General features: G+C 38.5%; 2 protein-coding genes across 2 annotated transcripts in view; both read right to left on the bottom strand.

Annotated features, from left to right (window-relative positions):
* LOC125915633 (zinc finger protein 677-like) overlaps positions 1-20,299 on the bottom strand; it is a 94,822-nt gene extending 74,523 nt beyond the window's left edge. The window contains exon 1 of the mRNA XM_049621564.1: positions 20,230-20,299. Coding sequence (XP_049477521.1) covers positions 20,230-20,244 — 15 coding nt within the window. The 5' untranslated portion in view covers positions 20,245-20,299. The remainder of the gene's footprint in view (positions 1-20,229) is intronic.
* Positions 1,947-20,264, bottom strand: LOC125915629 (zinc finger protein 260-like). The gene is given in 4 exon segments (XM_049621560.1): positions 1,947-5,243; positions 10,476-10,629; positions 14,867-15,066; positions 20,230-20,264. Coding segments are annotated over 2 exon segments (2,226 nt in total). The 5' UTR covers positions 10,537-10,629; positions 14,867-15,066; positions 20,230-20,264; the 3' UTR covers positions 1,947-3,078.
* Positions 20,300-20,528: the final 229 nt, after the last annotated feature.

Below are 20,528 nucleotides of genomic sequence, written 5' to 3'. Positions count from 1 at the left end.
GTGACATCTGAACATCCTGTTCGAGGAGTAAGCACAAGTGCAAATGAGCAAAAAATGGTTTAGAGGCTAAGTATGTGAGATTTCTAGTTATCAAACAAGATTCCCATTGTGTTGTTCATTCTTGAAAGTAAACTCAGGACAACTTATCTTTTCAAATTATTCCCTGAGCAGTCCAGCACAAAATATTGTTACCTTTATCCTTACTTCTCAACTTTTCTTTTAGTTCCTAATACTTTTCATATGCTTGCTATTTTTCTAATTTCATTTAATGTAAAGGTGCAAACCATGGGTCTCATTTCAGCACAAAAGGCAGGGAGAAATAGAATCATATGATGTATACTCATGAATGGGGAGGCTGGTTGTAGAGGGTGAGAGTTTGAAATTGCATCGCTATGGTATTTCCCTTAGAGCCACTAAATACTATGGGATATACAATGGGTGGGTAACTCTCAAATTCTACTTATGAATATATATTTCCAAAACTATAGGTTTAAATATAACATGAAAATTACTACAGATGACATTCAACATACAGAGCTTAAGGATGTATGATTAGTGTTCATTATGAAATTCCCCAAAGAAGTGCGATGCACACAGGATAATAAGGCACAGGATTCATTTAGGTTTACACAAAAGCTTATATTTTACTTACTTAGATATGAGAAATAGGGTATCCTAAAAAAAATGGAATCAAAATGCAATTTCAGTGCCCAAATTTGCATCTTTTACAAGCATACTACTTCTGGGTGTATTTTTGTTTTGTTTTGTTTTTTGAGAGAGAGCACAGGTAGCAGAGAGCGGCAGAGAGAGAGAAAGAGAATTGTAAGGAGGCTCTACACTCAGTGGAGAACCCGACGTAAAGATTGATCCCATGACCCTGAGCCAAAATGGAGTCAAATACTCAACATACTGAACCACACAGGCAATCCTACTTTGGTTCTTTTGATTTAAATGTCCTCTAGAACTTTCTCTTCAGTTTCCAAAATTAAGATGAATTTTTACTCATCCATGATATATAATAGCTATTACCTTTCAAAAGGAGAGGCCATTGCTCACTGTCCATTTTCTCTAGTACAAATGCCATCCCAAGTAACCCAGCGTTACATGAAAATATTCTCTCAATGTCCTGACCTACTGCTTCATGGTCAACTATCTGATAGAGTAATTCTTTCCTGTAGTAATCAACAAAGGTGCTCAATCGTACCAACAAATCCAGAGAAGGGGCTGTGACCACAAAGAAAACATTACAATTTACATAAGAGTTTTAGGTTTATTCCTTGCCACTCCCTATGCTCCCAAATGTATATAGTATAGTCTATCTTAAACTTAGCATACCAGTTTTCCCGGGTATATAGGTATGACTAAGCCCCTCACCCCCATTGAAGAGGTTCCATTCACCATACAGATGCTTTCTCTGAGACCACCACTATGGTTGTCAATGAAACACATATAATGAAATTATAACATCAATGGAATCCAAACTTGAGGTTATTAAGTCATCAATAATAATGTAGTGTCAAGAAACCTCAAATAATTGGGGTGCCTGGATGGCTCAGTCGGTTAAGCATCCAACTTCGGCTCAGGTCATCTCGTGGTTCATGAGTTCAACACTCCAGTCTGGCTCTCTGCTGTCAGCTTAAAGCCTGGAGCCTACTTCCGATTGCCTCCCTCTCTCTCTCCCCCTCTCCCACTAGATCTCTCTTCCTCTCACTCTATGAAAAATAAAAACATTAAAAAAAAAAAAAACCCAGAAACCTCAAATAATTGAGTAAAAAATGTTAATCTGGCAAGCTAAGCCAAAAGAGCATGTGACTCTTGCTCTGGGGGTTGTGAGTTTGAGCCCCATGTTGTGTGCACAGAAGAAAATAAAATCTTTATAAAATATTTGAACAAAAGATGATTAGGTCTTTCCACAGATATACTTGTACCATTGACACACCATCTCATGAGTTTTAAATAATTTTAATTTTCTGTGGAACTTAACACCTAAGATTGGTTAATCCTCAAAATAGACCTACTTCCCCCTAGTGTGAAGTTTTAAATTGTAGTCCATTGAAGAACTGGCTAAACAAATTACCGCCTTCATTATACGTTAATGTTCCTGTCCAGCATGAATTCTTCAGTATTTCCTGAGATAAAGACATTGACACATTTGTATGGTTTCCGTGTTATGTGAATTCTTTCTAGACCACAAAGCACAAAGTTGTACATTTTGTTTTCTTATCACTGGAAGTCTGTACCTCCTAACTCCATTGACCTATTTTTATCCCCTCCCCAATTTGTACATTTTTTATAACCCAGATCAAACCTATTTTATTTGTAAGGTTTTTCTCTCTAGTAGAAATTACATTCCACAACTTAAAATAAGCTTTGGATAAGCCCTGTCATACATTCCTTCAGTGTTCTTCCTTTCAGAGGCTTCTATTCTCCTATCAGGTGAGTTGTGAACCCTGGTTACAAGATTTCCCACTTATGTTATGTTAGTTCTATATGGTTCCTCTCCATGATGGAATCTCTGATGCTGAGCAAGTGTTGAACCCTTGCTCATTTGTTTTTTTCTCCTATGAATTCTTTGATGCTCCCCAAAGCTTGAGCTTTGAATAAAAGCACTGCCACACATATTAGGTTCACACTGAGTAAGATGTGAATGCTCCATAAAGGCTTTTCCACACTAAATACATTTGTACACTTTCTCTCTAGTATGAGATCTCTCATGACACCAAAGGTGAGAATGTTTGATAAAAGCCTCATTACGCATATTACATTTGTAAGGTTTTTCTGCTGTATGAATTCTCTGATGTGCCATAAGACTTGAACAATGGATAAAAGCCTTGTTATACACATTACATTTGTGTGGTTTCTGCCCAGTGTGTATTTTCTGAGGCCCAGTAAGGTTTCCAAATTGGGTAAACGCTTTGCCACACTCATTACATCTGTTAAGGTTTCTCTCTAGTATGGATTTTTCTGTTAACATGTGAGTGCTCAGCAAAGGTTTTGCCACACTCATTACATCTGTAAAGTTTCTCTCCAGTAGAAGTACTCTCATGACTACAAAGGTCTCAACGTGTGCTAAAAGCTTTACACATTTAGTACATTTACAAGGTTTTTCTCCTGTACGGATTCTCTGAGGTGCCAAAGGCCTGATGTTTGGATAAAAGCCTTGTTACACACATCACATTTGGGTGGTTGCTAGCCAGTGTGTATTTTCTGATGATTAGTAAGTTTTCCAAGTCGGGTAAACGCTTTGCCACACTCATTGCATTTGTAAGGTTTGTCGCCAGTATGAATTCTCTTATGACACCAAAGGTGTGAAAATTGGTTAAAAGCCCTGCCACATTCATTACACTTGTAAGGTTTCTCACCAGTATGGATTCTCTTATGCTGAATAAGATGTGAACTCCTCCAAAAGGCCTTACCACAATCAATACATTTGTAAGGTTTCTCACCAGTATGAGTCCTCTCATGACGCAAAAGTTCTGAATGGTTGACAAAAGCCTTACTACATTTTTTACATCTATAAGGTCTTTCTCCTGTGTGAATTCTCTGATGTGCCACAAGGTATGACCTTTGGATAAAAGCCTTGTCACACACATTACATTTGTGTGGTTTTTCCCCAGTGTGTATTTTCTGATGCATAGTGAGATTTCCAAATTGTGTAAATGATTTGCCACACTCTTTACATTTGTAAGGTTTCTCTCCAGTATGCATTCTCTGAGGATTTGCCAGGTTTGAATTTTGACTATAGGATTTGCCACTTACGAAACACTTATATACTTTCTCTCCTGTATGGACTCTCTGATGTGTGGTGAGTTTTGAACGCTGGGTAAAGGCTTTGCCACACTCATGACATACGTAAGGTTTGTCACCAGTATGAATTTTCTCATGACGCCTAAGGTGTGAAGATTGGATAAAAGCCCTACCACATTCATTACATTTATATGGTTTCTGTCCTGTATGGACTCTCTGATGTTTAGTGAGTCTTGAAGCCTGGGTAAAGGCTTTGCCACACTCATTACATTTGTAAGGTTTGTCGCCAGTATGAATTTTCTCATGACACCAAAGATGTGAAAATTGGTTAAAAGCCCTGCCACATTCACTACACTTGTAAGGTTTCTCTCCAGTATGGATTCTCTTATGCTGAGTAAGGTGTGAACTCCTCAAAAAGGCCTTGCCACAATCAATACATTTGTAACGTTTCTCACCGGTATGAGTTCTCTCATGACGCAAACGTGCTGAATGTTTGATAAAAGCCTTATCACATTTAGTACATTTATAATGTTTTTCTCCTGTATGAATTACCTGATGTGCCTTAAGTCTTGACCTTTGGATAAAAGCCTTGTTACACACGTTACATTTGTGCTGTTTCTCCCCAGCATGTATTTTCTGATGACTACTAAGGTTGCCAAATTGGGTAAACGCTTTGGCACACTCATTACCTTTGTAAGGTTTCTCACCGGTATGGATTTTCTTATCTTGAGTAAGGCTTGAACACTCAACAAACACTTTGCTACATGAATTACATTTGTAAGGTCTCTGTCCAGAAAGAATACCCTCATGATTCATGAGGTTTGAGCTCTTGCTAAAATCCTTCCCACATTCATTACATTTATAAGATTTTCCTCTGGTGTATCCTCTCCTGGCTTGGGCAGGTAACAAATGAAAAATCTTCCTAGATTTATTCCAAATGTTTTGGGTCCTGGGAGGAATTCTTTCAAGTGGTGAGACTGAGGAACCATTGCTGACAGACTTCTCAATTGGATTACTACATTCATACATTTCCTCCTCACTGTCAAATCTCTGGAGTTCACCCAGGTGTGCCTGTAAACTTAATCCAATTCTATTTTCCAAGCAGTTTATATACTGGTTTCCAGAACCACTTATGTTACTGTCCTGTTGTAACAAAGTCCTGATGAATGGTTCATTATTCATGACATACTGGTATGTATTTTTTCTCACAGAAACACTCTGCTTTTCAGGAAGAGTAAATGAGGGCTGATTAAGTGGCTGATCTTTTCTACAAGTGAGATTTTTGTTATGAGTCAAAGGCACTTCTTTGTAATTTCTTGCATCATCTCCCCACCGATTTTCAACCTCATGCCTATTTTCCCAGACTTCCTTGAGATCAAAATTCTTGATGCCATGGCTTTCATTTCTCTCCAATATCACTAAGTGGTAAAATTTTCCTTTATAAATGTCCTCTACTGATGACAATTCCTTGACTGCAAATCCAGGAGAAAGGCTTCCTATCAAATAGAGTTGGAAGATAAATATTTTATACTAAATTACATAATTACATGCCTAAATAACACTTTATTATAAACAAAGGATGTTAATCAACCATGGTCTTCAAACACTACTGTCATATACAATGTTTTTGAGTTCTCTTTTTATAACGTTTTCCATATTAACAATTTCTCTGATCTTAAGGTAATTTTTCGAAACACATTTTACACTATCCATATTTTTTGGACACATAACTGGATAATTAAATGAAACTTCATGATTACTGACCCCATTTATACAATGGCTATTTTATAACTGTGCATGAAATTATAGAGTTGTCTCTCTTCCTTAATTCTTAATCTTTATAAAAACGTGTTTACCTGAACCCAATATCTCATAATTCAGTGATGTTCAATGAATCTTTCATTCCTTCTAGTAGGAGTTACTTATGGAATGTAAATCCTGTCTTTACATCTCCAAGAAAAACTGCTTTAGAATTCCAGAGACTACTAGTTTGTGTAACTATGGTTACTTATTAACTTAACCCTCTAGATCAACATGTAGGTTGTAACATACAGAGTCCTTAAAATATCTTGTTTCTTTCATCATATGCTCATACATTAGTAAACACACAGTATAATTAACCACCAGATCAAGCTGCTGTCCTGAGCAATTCATACACATGTCCCCTGTGTATGAATAGGGTTCCTTCTGCAGTACGGAGGGCAGGGGAGTCAGGTGCTGTGTAAACTGAGGTGCTTTGTTGATCAAAATTAATATACCAGGATATACGAGGGTGGTTTGTTTAGCTCAATGAAACATCTGAGGAAAGGCCAGGACTTGGATTCAGAAAAGCAAGAGTGAAGCATAAGAAGAAACTGACCATGTGGGGACAGTGTTTGTGCTTGCACATCTATGGGAATATGATTGTGGTGTAAGTTTAATGCAGGACCTTGGGGAAAAAGAAAACACATTCAGCAAAAGGTATAATACTGACACATTCTGTAGGAACGCAACTATGGGCATGAAGCAAAGGTGGAAAACATTCAACAGGGAAACAGTAGGGGGTTACAGGAAAACTGTACAGTTATATCTAATTCAATATTTGCTCTAAAAATTATCAAACTAAATATACCAAGACTTCGCTTCTAGGTATATACTCAAGACATTTATATAATGCATACATGTTCCAGGAGACACGTTTTTAAGGTTGTTACTTATAGAGAGAGATACTGAGAACAAGCTTGTGAATGGGGGAGAGGCAGGGAGAGAGAGAGAGAGAGAGAGAGAGAGATTCCCCAGAGGTCTCCACACTGTAAGCGCACTGCCCAATGTGGGACTTGAACTCACTAACTGTAACTTCATGACCTAGGCCAAAAAAAAAGAGTCAGATGCTCAACCGACTGAGCCACCCAAGCCCCAAAATAATATATCATTATAGAAAAAGCTACGGCAAATCAGGTTAATGATACTGCTGGGACTAAAGCAGGAACTTTAAAAAATATGTTTCCAAGATATCACAAATTCTTAATTTAAAGAATGCCATAGGATCAGCTGGGGGGCTAAGTTGGTTAAGTGTCTGTCATCAACTCAGGTCATGAACACAGATTAGGACTTCAAAGCCTGCGACACGCTCTGTGTCAGCTCAGAGCCTGGAGCCTGCTTTGGATTCTGTGTGTCTCTCTCTCCGCCTCTATACTGCTCACGCTTGCTCCCTTGCTGCCTCTCTTTCTCTCTCGCAAAATAAATAAACGTTAAAGTGGTAACTTTAATCAAGGAAAATATGTGTTGTAACAATTAGATATCACTGCACATTTATGAGAATGGCCAAAATGCACAAAACCAACACCAAATCCTAGTGAGAATGTGGAACTATAAGAACTCTCATTCATTGCTGGTGGAAATGCAAAATGGTACTCCCCTTTGGAGAAGTTTGCACTTTCTTACAAAACTAAATGTACTCTTAAATATGACCTAGCATTCCCACTCCTTGGTATTCATTCAAAAAAGTGTAATATTTCTGTCCACATGAAAACATATCCGCAAAAGGGAAAATCCTAAAATTACTATGGAGCCGCTAAAGATCCCGAATCACCAAAGCATCTTGACAAAGAAGTACGAGTTGGAGGCATCACGTTCCCTGATTTCAAACTCCCGGACTACAAAGCTATAGTCATTAAAACAGTATGGTATTAGCATAAAAATACACACATAGATCAACAGAACAGAATAGAGACCAGAAATAAACCCACACACATGGTCACTTAATTTACAACAAAGGAGACATGACTATAAAATGGGGGAAAGTATAATCTCTTCAATCAATGGTTTGGGAAAACGGGACAGCCAGAGGCAAAAGCATGAAACTGGACCACTATCTGACACCATACACAAAAACTAACTCAGAATGGATTAAAGACTTAAATCTAAGACCTGAAACCATAAAACTCCTATTAAGAAAAGTTAGGGGTGAAGGGCCGGGGTGGCTCAGCTGGATAAGCTTCTGACGTTGGATGAGGTCATGATATCACGGCTTGTGAGTTCGAGCCCCACATCGGGCTCTGTGCTGACAGCTCAGAGCCTGGAGCCTTTTAAGATCCTGTGTCTTTCTCCCTCTGTCCCTTCCCCACTCACACTCTGCCTCTCTCTGTCTCTCAAAAATAAATATTAAAAAAAATTGAAAAAAAGAAAGAAAAGTTGGGTAATGAGCTCCTTGACACATGTGTGGGCAATGATTTTATTTTTAACTCTCCACACCAAAAAGGAAAAACAACAAAAGTAAAAAAGGTGGGATTATATCAAACTGAAATGTGTTTACACAGCAAAGGAAACAGTTTTTGAACAAAATGAAAAGGCATCCTACTGAATGGGAGAAACTATTAGCAAATCATGCTTCTGATAATGGACTGGTAATCTAAAACATTGCCAAAACATGCTCAAATAACCCAATTTAAGAAATGGGCACAAGATCTGAATAGACATTTTCCAAAGACTTAGAGATGGCCAACAGGACCATGAAAAGGTGCTCAACGTCATTCATCCTCAGGGAAATGCAAATCAAAACCACAATATCGCTTCACACCTAATATTAGAATGGCAGTTAGTAAAAAGACAAGAAACAACACGTGTTGTCAACGGGTGGAGAATGATTGGTGTAGCCAAGAGAACTACTGTGTGATCCACCAATTCTACTGGGTATTTATCTGAAGACAACAAAAATACTAACTAGAAAAGATAGAAGCATTCTGATGTTCACTGCAGCACTATTTATAACAGCTGAGATATGAACACAATCTAAGTGTCCGTTGATGGGTGAATGGATAAAGATGTGTATATACAACACAATATTATCTAGCCACTAAGTAGAATACAATCTTCCCATTTGTGACAACAGAGATGGACCTTGAGGACAATATGCTATGTGGAATGAGTCAAAGACCACTGCAGTATGATTGCTCCTATGTGTGCAATCTTAAAGAAACAAAAACCCATTAGATACAGAGAACATACTGGTGGTTGCTACACACAGGTAGCTGAGCAGAAAAGGGTGAAGGTGATCAAAAGGTTAATAAAGAAAAAAACTGGGCTGCCTGGCTGTCTCAGTCAGTACACCATGCAACCCTTGACTTTGTAGTTGAGTTCAAACCCCACTCTGGTTGTAGAGATTACTTAAAATCAAAAGTTGCTGCTGCCTCTTGAGTTCTTAAAACAAACAAACAAACAAAACCAAAAAATATCAATATGGTGTTTTTGGTATACCAGGAAATGCAATAACCATCTGTGGAATGATACATGTTTTTCCTACAGAAAAGCTAACTAGGTATCACCAAGTACAGCTGAGCTGTATTTACACTACATCTACTTTTGGATTTTCACTTTTTGGAATTATCCACATCATGACTTCCTCCTAATTAATGCACAAGGGAGCAACCTTCAGAAGCCATGATGGCCGAGGAAGACATAGACTTTTATCTACTTTATTAGACAGATGCTACAAGTTTTGTGTCTCCTGAGAAGTTCTCCCCAGGATACAAAATGGAAATGGAAAGTGAATAGGTCCTGGGGTTTGCACTACAGAGGCCTCACCTCTGACCTGTATGGAATGAGAACCAAGAGGGATCAGGGAAAAGACTCCTTAGGGACAGCCATCTCAGTCCCTCTCAAGCCACAGCACCAGTATGGTCGGAGGGGCTAGGTAACAGTGTTGTAGGTATTATCACTGGAAGTTTAAACTTCTACACATCTGATTTACTCATTTGAATAACAGAATGAGAAGTGTGTGTGGCGTGGGGGAGGATTTCCTTTGAAAGCTCCTAAGAAATAAACTTGTATTTTCCCATAGATCCTTTCCAAACAATATTTACTGGAGCAATTTACTCTCTGCCCTTCTGAGCGGACTTGTGCTCACATTCCAATACATTCACATTCCCTGTCTGGATGTTTCCCTATCCTCACTTCATGTTCCACAGTCCAGGGCTCTTTCTCTTCTTCCAAAACCGAGATGATATTCAGCTCAAGAAGAGATTTCCATTCATAAAGAAAAACAGAACATGATCTCCTCTGCTCTTCCAGAACACGTTTCCAGCTCTTGGTTCACCAAACAAGAAAGAACGTTCGTTTTGCTTGGTGTAGAAACCACGTATTTCAAAAATTACTCAAATGAGTGCCTGAGGGCTTAAGGATTATTTTAGGTGTGCAGACATCTGGGTTTTTTTCTAAGAACTACTCAACCAAAACCCTTACGAGGGTAAGACCACAGAATCAGAGATTTAAATAAATTCACCACGAGGTTTCCTTTTCCCCCCAACTTTAAATAACATTATTGTCTCTGAGCTTTATCTTTAAAGATTTCAGCGAAATTAGACTTTGCTAAGAATATAAGCGTTTTTATATCCTATTCCCCAGACTCCCAGATTGTTATTTAAATTCTAGTTACTTAACAGAGTGTAGTACTGGTTTCAGGAGTAGAATTTAGTGATTCATCAGTTACATACAACGACCAGGGCTCCTCATCACCAGTTCCCTCCCTTAGGCTTTTCTGACTGCTAAGTTCTGCACCCACATCAACAAGCAGGAATGCAGAACTTCTGAAGGAAAGGGAAGTTAGAGTCCACTTGCCACATTATGAACCCTTTCCACTCTCAATCAAAACAGCTGCAATCACTCCCTTAAGAACAAGGAATTGGAACTCTTATGATCAAAACAGGGGCTCTCATTAGAAAATGCACAGCACAGACATAAAAAGTAACTACCGACTTCTGGAGGCAAGTTATCCTCACCCACGGAGACCAGGTTCCTGTAGTTCTCCAACATCACATCCTTGTACAAAGCCCTCTGAGCGGGGTCCAGGCACTCCCACTCCTCCTGAGAGAAATCTATGGCCACATCCCTGAAGGTCAACCGTCCCTGAAAGGAAAACACATTTCACCAAGTGCACAGGGAATGTGCTCTTATTTGACCAAAGACAAGAGAAGCACAGATGTGTAAAGACTGACTTGACTGGAGTGAGTGTTCTTTGATCCGTGTAAGATAATTCTGAGTGAGTTACAGTGAACATAAAATTAGCTACTTTAAAATACCATTAGGGGGCAATTATTGCATTCAAATATTGCACAAACATCACCTCTGTCTAGATCCAAAACTTTTTTTATCAGCCCCATAGGAAAGACTTTACCCATTAACAGGTGCTTCCTATTGCCCAGTCCCTGGCAACCACTAATGCTTTGTCTCTGTGGATTCACCGATCTGGGATCGTTTCATATAAAAGGAAAAGGATCAAATATGTGGCCTTTTGCATCTGCCTTCTTTCACACAGAATCATCCTTGGGGTACATCCACGATATAGTATGTATCAGTGGTCCATTTCCTTTCTTCTGGCTTCAGAATATTCCATTGCAGGAGTAGACCATATTCACTCAACTACTGTAAAGCATTTGTTTGTTACTACCTTTGGCTAATATTACTAAGTTCCAGTAGAAGTTAAGTGTTTGGATGCCTGTTTTCAATTCCTTTGGTTATATACCTAGGAGTGGAATTACTGGGTCACATGGTTTAATTTTTTCAGACTCTGTCACACTCTTTTCCACAGTACCTACGTTTTTATAGCAACGTGTCATGATGTGAATTTCTCAACCTCTTTATTTTTGTGGTTTCATAATAGTCATCCTAGTGGATGTGAAACGATAGCTCACTGTGATTTTGATTTTACATTTTAATAATGACTACTTTCATTGAACATCTCTTCATGTGCTGGGTTCATTTGTGTATCTTCTATGGAGAAGTGTCTATTAAAATCCTTTGTTGTTCAAATTGGGTTCTTGGTATGTTGGTTGTCACTTGTGTAAGTTCTTCATATATTTTAGGTTCTAGACGCTTAGTAGATATGTGTTGGCAAATTATTTCCTCCCATTTGTTCCACTTAGGTGATAATGTCCTTCACCACACAGACGTGAATAACTGAGATGATGACCAATTTATCTACTTTGTCTTTTTCACTTTTGCTTTTAGGATCATGTATAAAAATCTATTGTCAACCCTAAGGTCATGAAAATTTACCCCTATGTTTTCAGTTAAGACTTTTATAGTTTAGGCTCTTACATATAGTCTTTGATTAGTTCTGAACTGATTTCCTTATATGGTACAAGGTAGTTTCACTTTCATTCTCACAGATATCTAGATATGTCAGTACTATTAAAGAGACTTTTCTTTTTCCATTGTTTCCCGCACACTTGGAAAAAAGGAATGGATTATAGATGTATGGGTTTATTTGTGGATGCTTAGTTCTGTATCTTTGAATAATATTTCTAGCCTCTGATGCAATTATACTTTTGATTATTCCAAGTTATTGTAGAAGGTTTGATGTCGGGAATTGTAGGTCCTCCAATTTTGTTCTTTCTCATGTTTATTTTGGTTATGTGGCGTCCTTACCAATTCAGTATGAGTTTTAGAATCAGGATTCCCATTTGGGCAAAACATGCTGGGATTTTGCTGAGGACTCTATTACTCTTTATATCGCTCTGGGGATCCCTCTGTTTTATGGTCTTCCAAGCCAGAATCACAAGATATCTTGACATTTACTTAGGTTTTAATTTTCCTCAGCAACATTTGTAGTTTTCACTCTGTATGAATCTTCCATTTCCCTGATTAATATTATTCCCATTTACTTTCTTGTTTTTGTAAATGGAATTGTTTACTTTCCATTTGTTAACTGCTACTGTACAGATATGTAACTGAATTTTGAGTGCTGATATTGTATTTTGTAACTTCAATGAATTCATTCTAAGTCTGAGGATTCTTTATTTCTAAATAGGAGATCATGTAATCTATGAATGGAGATAGTTTGATTTCTTTTCTCATTTTGACACATTTTATTTATTTTTCTTCTGTGATTTCTCTGGTTAGAACTACCAGGAGAGTGTTGACTAAGTGGAGGCAACATGGGGCATGCTTGTTTTCTTCTTGGTATTAGGGGGAAGTTTTCAGGTGTTCACCATTGAGTATATGGTTAGCCATGGAATTTTAATAATGCTTTTTCAGACTGAGCCAGTTCCCTTCTACTCCCAATTTTTGACTTTTTGTTGGACGCAGTGTTTTGTATGTGTCTGTGGAGCCTAGCTGGTTTACAGTGCTGCTCACTGCTTTATAATTGATATCTGGTTGTTCTATCCATTATTAAATAGGGAGCACTGTGATCTCCAACTAGTATAGAACAAGCTTCTCAATGTTTGCTTCAGAAACTTGGGGGCTTTGTTTCTATGTAAGTATCGTTTATACTTGTTTTATCTTCCTAATGGATTGGCCCTTTTTTCAATATATGTTCTTCAATATCTTTGATGACTATTTTACAACTTAAACTCTATTTAGTCTGATATCTATATAGCTCCCCAACTAGGTTTCATTACTATCTGCATGGAATTATCTTTTTCCATCCTGCTATCAACCTATTTGTGTATCTCAAGTGAGCCTTGGAGCGCCTGGGTGGCTTAGTCGCTTAAGCGTCTTACTCTCCGTTTCAGCTCAGGTCATGATCTCACAGTTTGTGGGTTCCAACCCAACACTGGTCTCCGGGCTGACAGTGCAGAGCTTGCTTGAGAGAATTTCTCATTCCCTCGCTCTCTCTGCCCTTCCTCCACTCACATTCTCTCACAATCAAAAAATGCTTTGAAAAAATAAAGTGAGCCATATGCAGACATAGAGTGGAACCATTTGTAAAATTCCTTTCTCTTTTATTGAAGAGTTTAATTTAGGTACATTTTAAATTGCTACTGGTAAGAATTATTCTAACATCTGCTGTTTGTATGGCTAATATTTTGTTACATAATTCCTTCCTTCTTCGGGTGTCTGTGCGTGCATACCATTTTGATGGTCTATTTATTTTTCTGTACATTTTCAAGTTATTTTCTGAGTGGTTATCCTGGGAGTTATAGCTTACATATTAAACAACTAATATTTGAATTTCAGTTGATGCTAACTTAGCTTTAATGGCATACAAACAAGTGCTGTTATACATTCTCCCTTTATGTTGTTGTTAAAAACTACTTCATAAAAAGATACGAACAGATGTTGCACACACTCAAGAGCAGATTTTTCTGATTGTTTTACTGTCTCTTAAGACATGTAGGACAAAATGAGTTACAAAACAAAAAGACAATAATTAGCTTTTATATTTACTTATGTAGTTACCTTTACTAGCGTTGTTTACTTGTTCCTATGGCTTTGAGGTAATGCTAGTTTCTATCCATTTCAGCCTGAAGAACTCCACGTGGCATTGCCTATAGTCTAAGTCTGTAAGTGTGAACCCCCTCAGCATTTGTTCATCTAGGAATCTCATCTTCACTATCAATTTTGAAGTATAGTTTGCCTTGTAAGGAATTCCTGATATGGTGTTTTTTGTTTTTTTTTTTTTTAATTTTTCAATCTTTTAATACCAAAGGAGATGGATTCCTGGCCTCCACAGTTTCTAACGAGAAACAGACCATTAATCTTATTCAGAATCCCTGTACATGAGAAGTTTTTCTGTCTTGCTACGTTCCACATTCTTTGTCTTATTATGATAAAACTTGACTGATTATGTGACTGCCAGGGATCTCCATGCATTGGACCTAGTTGAAGTTCATTGAGTTTTTTGGGCGTGTAGGTTCTCTTTGATAAATTTGGGAAGTTTTCAGCTCTTCTTTCTTCAATTATTCTTTCTGCCCTTCCTTCTAGAACTCCTATTACGTTTACAGGGGTATTAGTTATAGTGTCCCAAAGGTTTCTTTGCCTCTGACCATTTTTCTTCTTTTATTCCCTTTTATTCAACTTTATTCCCCTCTCTCCTCCTCACACTTGACAATTTCAGTTAACCTATGTTTAAGTTCACTGATTCTTTATTCTTTTTGTCCATCTGCTGATGAACCCTCTAGTGAATTTTCAATTCTGGTGTATATAAAGTGTGTGTGTGTGTGTGTGTGTGTATATATATATAAAGTATAAAGTTTATACTTTAACTCCAGCATTTCTATTCCCTCCTTTTGCTATAATTTCTATCTCTTTACTGATACTTTCTATTTGTTGAAACATTGTTCTCCTACTTCTTAGTTCTCTTCCACATTTTCCTTTAGCTGAGGATAGTCAAGACAGTTGATTTAAAATCTTTACTTACTAAGTTGAATGTCTGTGCCTCCTCAGAAAGACCATCATCAACCTGGTAATCATGCTTAAAAGATGTACAATCTTAAAACATCCTTAGAAGTCTGTAGTGAAGTTGGCCTGCTCAGAAGCAGCCATCGTGGCATTCTTTGAAACAGTAAGGAGTTGTAAAGGACCCATGTATCTTCATTTAGAGAATGCTCCCATGAGGATCTAAAAAAGCAGTTACCTCTTGTTGACTTTCATGAAAACGACTTCAAGTCATATGGCATGTAAAGATACCAATTTGCAGAACAAAATAGGATTAAACATTTACAGTAGAATATATTCTAAAATCATACCACAATACATAAATGCACGTTTAGAAAATATGCACGAAAGAGAACATCGGTTCTTGATGAAGAAAATCTGTTATGGTGGAAGACATGACAGGGAAGAGGATGTTTTCCTTCTTAGTTTCAAAAATGCATTAGTGTGTGGAAATGAACTGCAAAAATCTGTACAACTGAAGTTTAATACATACACACAAAAATAATAAAATTTAATAATAATATGTAAAATTAAAATTGAGCACCATCCTCTGTGATGACAGAAAGTTATGCTATGTCTGGTTAAATTATACACATTTTTCTCTAAAAAATGTACAACGTATAAGAGTTCCTAAAAGAAACCATGGTCTTTAAGAGATGGATGTGCTATCAATAATTTATACAACATTTACTATTATGTGGAGAAATAGGTTCTAGAATCACTTATACTTACCTAAATGGGTTAAGAAAGCTTAAGGCAGAAAGATGCCACCACGGAGCTAAAGCGCCCAGGGTTAAGTCATTAAATAGAGAAACGCTTAGGATAGAAAGAAGCCACAATGGAGCAAAATCACCCGAGGTTAGTTAGCTAGATATTATAATGGGATACTGAGCAACTTTGTATATCATCTGCAGAAAATTACTTTCCATCTGACACCAAACTACTAACGTACTTTAATCACAAACTCCACTTACACCCCAGACCCTTTGCTTCTTACCCACACAATTTAACGATTCCTGTCTGATGGTTTTGTCCACATTAACGCGTGTAAGATCTTATTTTCTTCACATTCACCATGTGTGTAGTATCTTGGGAGCTCAATAAATACAGAGATGAACCCCTGTTGGGGCCTCCTGTCTCCTCCCGGACATTAGCCTCTCTCGTATTCCATTCTAGGTCTGTTCTCTCGCTGGGCAAGAGAGAACTCAAGGCTCATAATCTTTGCCAGATGGTGATCCCGATGGGATAGAAATCGACATGATAAAAACCAAGGTGACCAAAGTCCATGTGATAGAAGGTGACGTGAAGTCAACATAATTAGAAGAAAAACCGTCGTGACTAAGAAGTCGACGTGAAGCAGGGGACGTGTCTAAGAAGACAATGTGGTAGAACACAATGGAGCTAGAGGCCAACGTGGCTAAGAAGCGAATGTAACTCAGGGACTGCAGAAAGCCACAGAACGACTAGAACTCTACAAACAGAAAAAGTGCACGGGTCTACAATCTCTCCTGATGAGGTAAGAGAAAAGCAAAACTATATTATTATTCACTGCTGTGGAACTTTTGAGAGAATTATTATGGGAGACTCCCTATCCCTAGAACAGAAAACAATAAATTCATACAGCACTCCTTAAATTACTAATGGTTATCCAGCAACACTGTCCTTGGTCTCCTGAGCAAGGAACCTTCGACTTAGACATTTGGAACGAATAGGTAAGACACACTAAAGGAATGACATATGGAAGGCGCCAATGTTCTGCCTGAGTTATTCTTATATAGTCTACTGTCCCTATGGCCATTTTCCCCCTGAGTGCAGAAGATGTTTATGAAGATGTAGACCCACTGAAAGTAAATAAAACCTTCTGCCACGGAACCTAAACCTCCTTATTGTCAGCCAGCCCCTTCAGCACCCCTACACCCTGAGAATGCCAACTCCCCACTTTGTCAATGGGAAAAATCTAACCTGTTAAAGGAACAAAAGATTCCTTCTGAAGATATCCTCACTCCGATGCAACAACCTACTAAGAATGCCCTTATGGTGTTTACAGACACCTCAAGAAAACTCACAAGACTTCTTGCCTTTGGAAAATTGGAAAAAAATGGGAACACATATTATAAACTGAACCAGGGTCTACCTAATATTCATAACTGCAAGCCATATCATGACCTATAAAAACCTTTACCCAACCTTAAAATTGTCTCTGAGATGTCAACGAGCCAAGACCATCCACTTCAGACTTCCTCACCAGTGTTTCAGATAAAAATTAACCATGGGGAACAAACTGTGTTAGGGGGACCCTAATGTAAGTTTGTTGGTTTGAAACAGACCTGTTAATCAAAGGTCAAATAAGCTCATGTTACAACTTAAAGTAATTGGAAACTTGGTCTCACAGGTTTCATGAGTCATTGTTACACTAGCTTTCAAAGGCTTTAGTAATTCGAAAAGTTTTCCGTGCATGATAAATTGGGATTGAATTTGTTGGGACATCTAGGCCTTTTCTAAATAGGATGGGATGCTAAGTCACTGATTACTAAGTAAGGCTCATCTGCTTTCAGCTTCTTATTGCAGGGAAAGTGAGGATATCGGGGTCTGATGGTAAACACACTTGGTGGTATACAACTTTGAGTTTTTTTCTAACAAATTTTCCAAAATTTAAATTGTAAATGAAGTCTTTTTGACCAATTAGACTTCTTTAGTATGTTAAGTTACTCTGGAAATGCCAAACAAATAATAATCCTTAGGTTACATTTGAGTACATGCTATACCTATTATAGAGATTATATGCAATTCCTACCTTTAATATTTTTTGGCATAAGGTCATCACTTGATATTCTGATAATTGAAGTGTTGTGTGCCACAGAAATAACTGAATTTCCTTCTTACCTGCATTAGATCTTTTAATCATGTCCATTTTTGAGTTTTTTTGTCATAGTTTTGCGACTCCTGTTGGAAGACTTTTTCACCGCTATCACTCCCAGTAGACAGATGATCCTTTATACTCAAGGAGGCTGTTTACCCTGCACTGTCTTTCCTTTTCCTAACTCTGCTATACCTACCCCAACTTACCAATGTTGCCCCTAGGGATGGACTCTCTATGGCCCTATTCAGCAAGAAGAAGTTATAGAAGAGAAGACCATCCACCCTCAGCAACCTTGAAGATTTTAAGAGTCAAAACTTTCAGGGGGAGCAATGTGGAACAAAGGAAGAAGGAAATGGCAGATAAAATTAAAATTCCCTACAATCCGCAAGGACAAGCAATTGTAGAACAAGCACATAATAAACATAAAAATATGTTAAAAACAACAAAAAAGGCAGAATTACCCATGGTTGTCTACATTACAAGCTCAACTTCTCCTCGATCACACTATGATCACTCTTACGTTTTCAAATCTTGACCCTCAAGGACTAACGCAGCTAAGCTCCATTTTCCTAAATTCCATAAACCCTCTCATCCTATGGTGCCAGTTCAAACTTCTCACTTGGGTCTGAGAATATGCTTGTATTCTTTCAGATTCTGGACCTCTGGGGATTCCCTCTTGGTTGGTGAAGCTCTTTCACAGCATGGGGGAGACCCCAGAACACCTTCCAATCAACCAGGACTTCCAGAGAATGACTCAGAATGAACGACCACCGCTCCATTTTCAGGATGGAAGAAACCACTTCACTGTTCCTCATCCTGAAGTCGCTCCACAAATGCAATTCCTAGCTCCTCATATAACATGAGGGAAGCCTAAACGCCTGTCAAACCAGGCCCGCTTCCTCTTACAACGAAGTGGTATAGCCTACACACCTGATTTGCATCTGATGGCAATGATCTCCATCACTGGTATTCATTAACCAGACAAAGGCGTTTCATAGGCCTCTTACTCATGGGGATCCAAGCCACAGTAAGCGTTATAGCTTCTGCTACATTGCTCGAATTAGCACACTGAAACTGCACATGTACTTAACCCAGTTATGGTTAACACTATCAAAGAGCTAATAAGCCAAACTTCTACAAACAAATAATGGCACGCCTCAAAGCCCTTATGGCGGCCATCCAACTTATAGGAAAAAGACAATAGGTGCTAAACCTCCATTATAACTCTGTGAAGCGGAATACTTGTACGATGTCTCCTTTTATGCCATTGCAGAATCACTCTCCAAACCACCAGACAGCAAAATACGGATCAGGTAGCCATCATGACTGTCCTCACACGCAAACTTAAGATGAAAAAAACCAAAATGGGGAGCCAGGGGGAAATAGGTTCAAGAATCCCTTAGACTTCCACAAACAGGTTAGAAAGCTTAGGGCAGAAAGCTGCCACCACGGGACAAAAGCACCCAAGGTAAAGTCATTAGCTACAGAAAAGCTTAGGGCGAAAATCTCCCACCATGGGGCGAACGTGCCCGAAGTTAGCTAGCAAGATATTGCAATGGGATCACGAGTAACTTCTTACAGCACCTGCAGGAAATTCCTTTCCATCTGACCCCAATCTACTAATGTACTTTGGTCACACACTGCACTTGCCTCCAGACCCTCTGCTTCCTACACACACAAGTTAATGTTCCTGTCTGATGGTTTCTCCACGTTCATGTGTGTAAGATCTTGTTTTCTTCATGTGTACCACATGTGTAATATCTCATGAGCTCAATAAATACTGAGACAAAACCCCTGTTGGGGGCCTCTGTCTCCTCGCAGACGTCACCCTTTCTCGTATTCCATTCTGCATCTGCTCTCTTCTGGACAAGAGAGAACTCCAGTCTCATCGTCTGTGACACTGTTTGACAAGTAGGTTGGTTCTACATTTGAAAACCAATTATGTTAATAAACCAAGACACCCTCTCTACTTCTCATTCCTACTTTCAACTTTCTATTCTATTCCAAAGTATTAATATCGTGGAGTCAGAAGCACAATGAGTCCCTGGTTTAACATCAAAATGCATTTGTAAAACCGGATGAAGTAAATTTCCAGCACTCTTATTTTCCAGGGTTCCTCAGGTACTTTTGCACGTTAATACATGACTTACATACATCTCTTTAATCCTGGTTTATATGAGCTGAAAAAGGATCCAGGAGGGATCTCTGAAGAATCCTTCCTGAAGATACCAAAGAGCTAACTCCCTATCTCCAGTCCTAGCCTGTGTAGAACAACATTCCCAGGATGACCACCTAACAGGTGCCTCTTCCTAAGTTCCGCATCACTTGGTCACAGTAAGAAGAAATATGCATAGAGAGGAGGGGAGATTGGGAGAAAGCCCTGGGTGTGAGTAAACAACTCAGGCAGGACACCTCACAGACAGACAAGATTAACAAGTCCAAAGTGACATTTTAGGAAGAAAAATCAACAAAAAATGGGATTTTACCTGGAAAAGAGCCATTCCTTCTTTTTTCCCTCTTCTTCTGGTCTTCTTTCTCAAGTAAGGTTATACTGTGTGACAAAAAGGATGTTGTTTAATTTTCAGAATCAACATGACCCAATCCTCTGCCACAATATACATATGGGGAGAAACTTGCCATGGGAAAAAGGCCGTTGCTGCCCACTGCAACAGGAGGGATGCGGGGACAATAAGGTCCTATGTGGAGGCCAACAAGTGCATTTTTTACCCACTTCTTCACGAAGGCCTCCCCTACCGCTCAAACTTACACACTCCACTGCAACTGC

Source organism: Panthera uncia (assembly GCF_023721935.1).
Source record: "Panthera uncia isolate 11264 chromosome E2 unlocalized genomic scaffold, Puncia_PCG_1.0 HiC_scaffold_19, whole genome shotgun sequence".
Taxonomy (NCBI): Eukaryota; Metazoa; Chordata; class Mammalia; order Carnivora; family Felidae; genus Panthera; species Panthera uncia.
The sequence above is the reverse complement of the archived record's forward strand: the minus strand, read 5'-3'. Positions and strand labels throughout refer to the sequence as shown.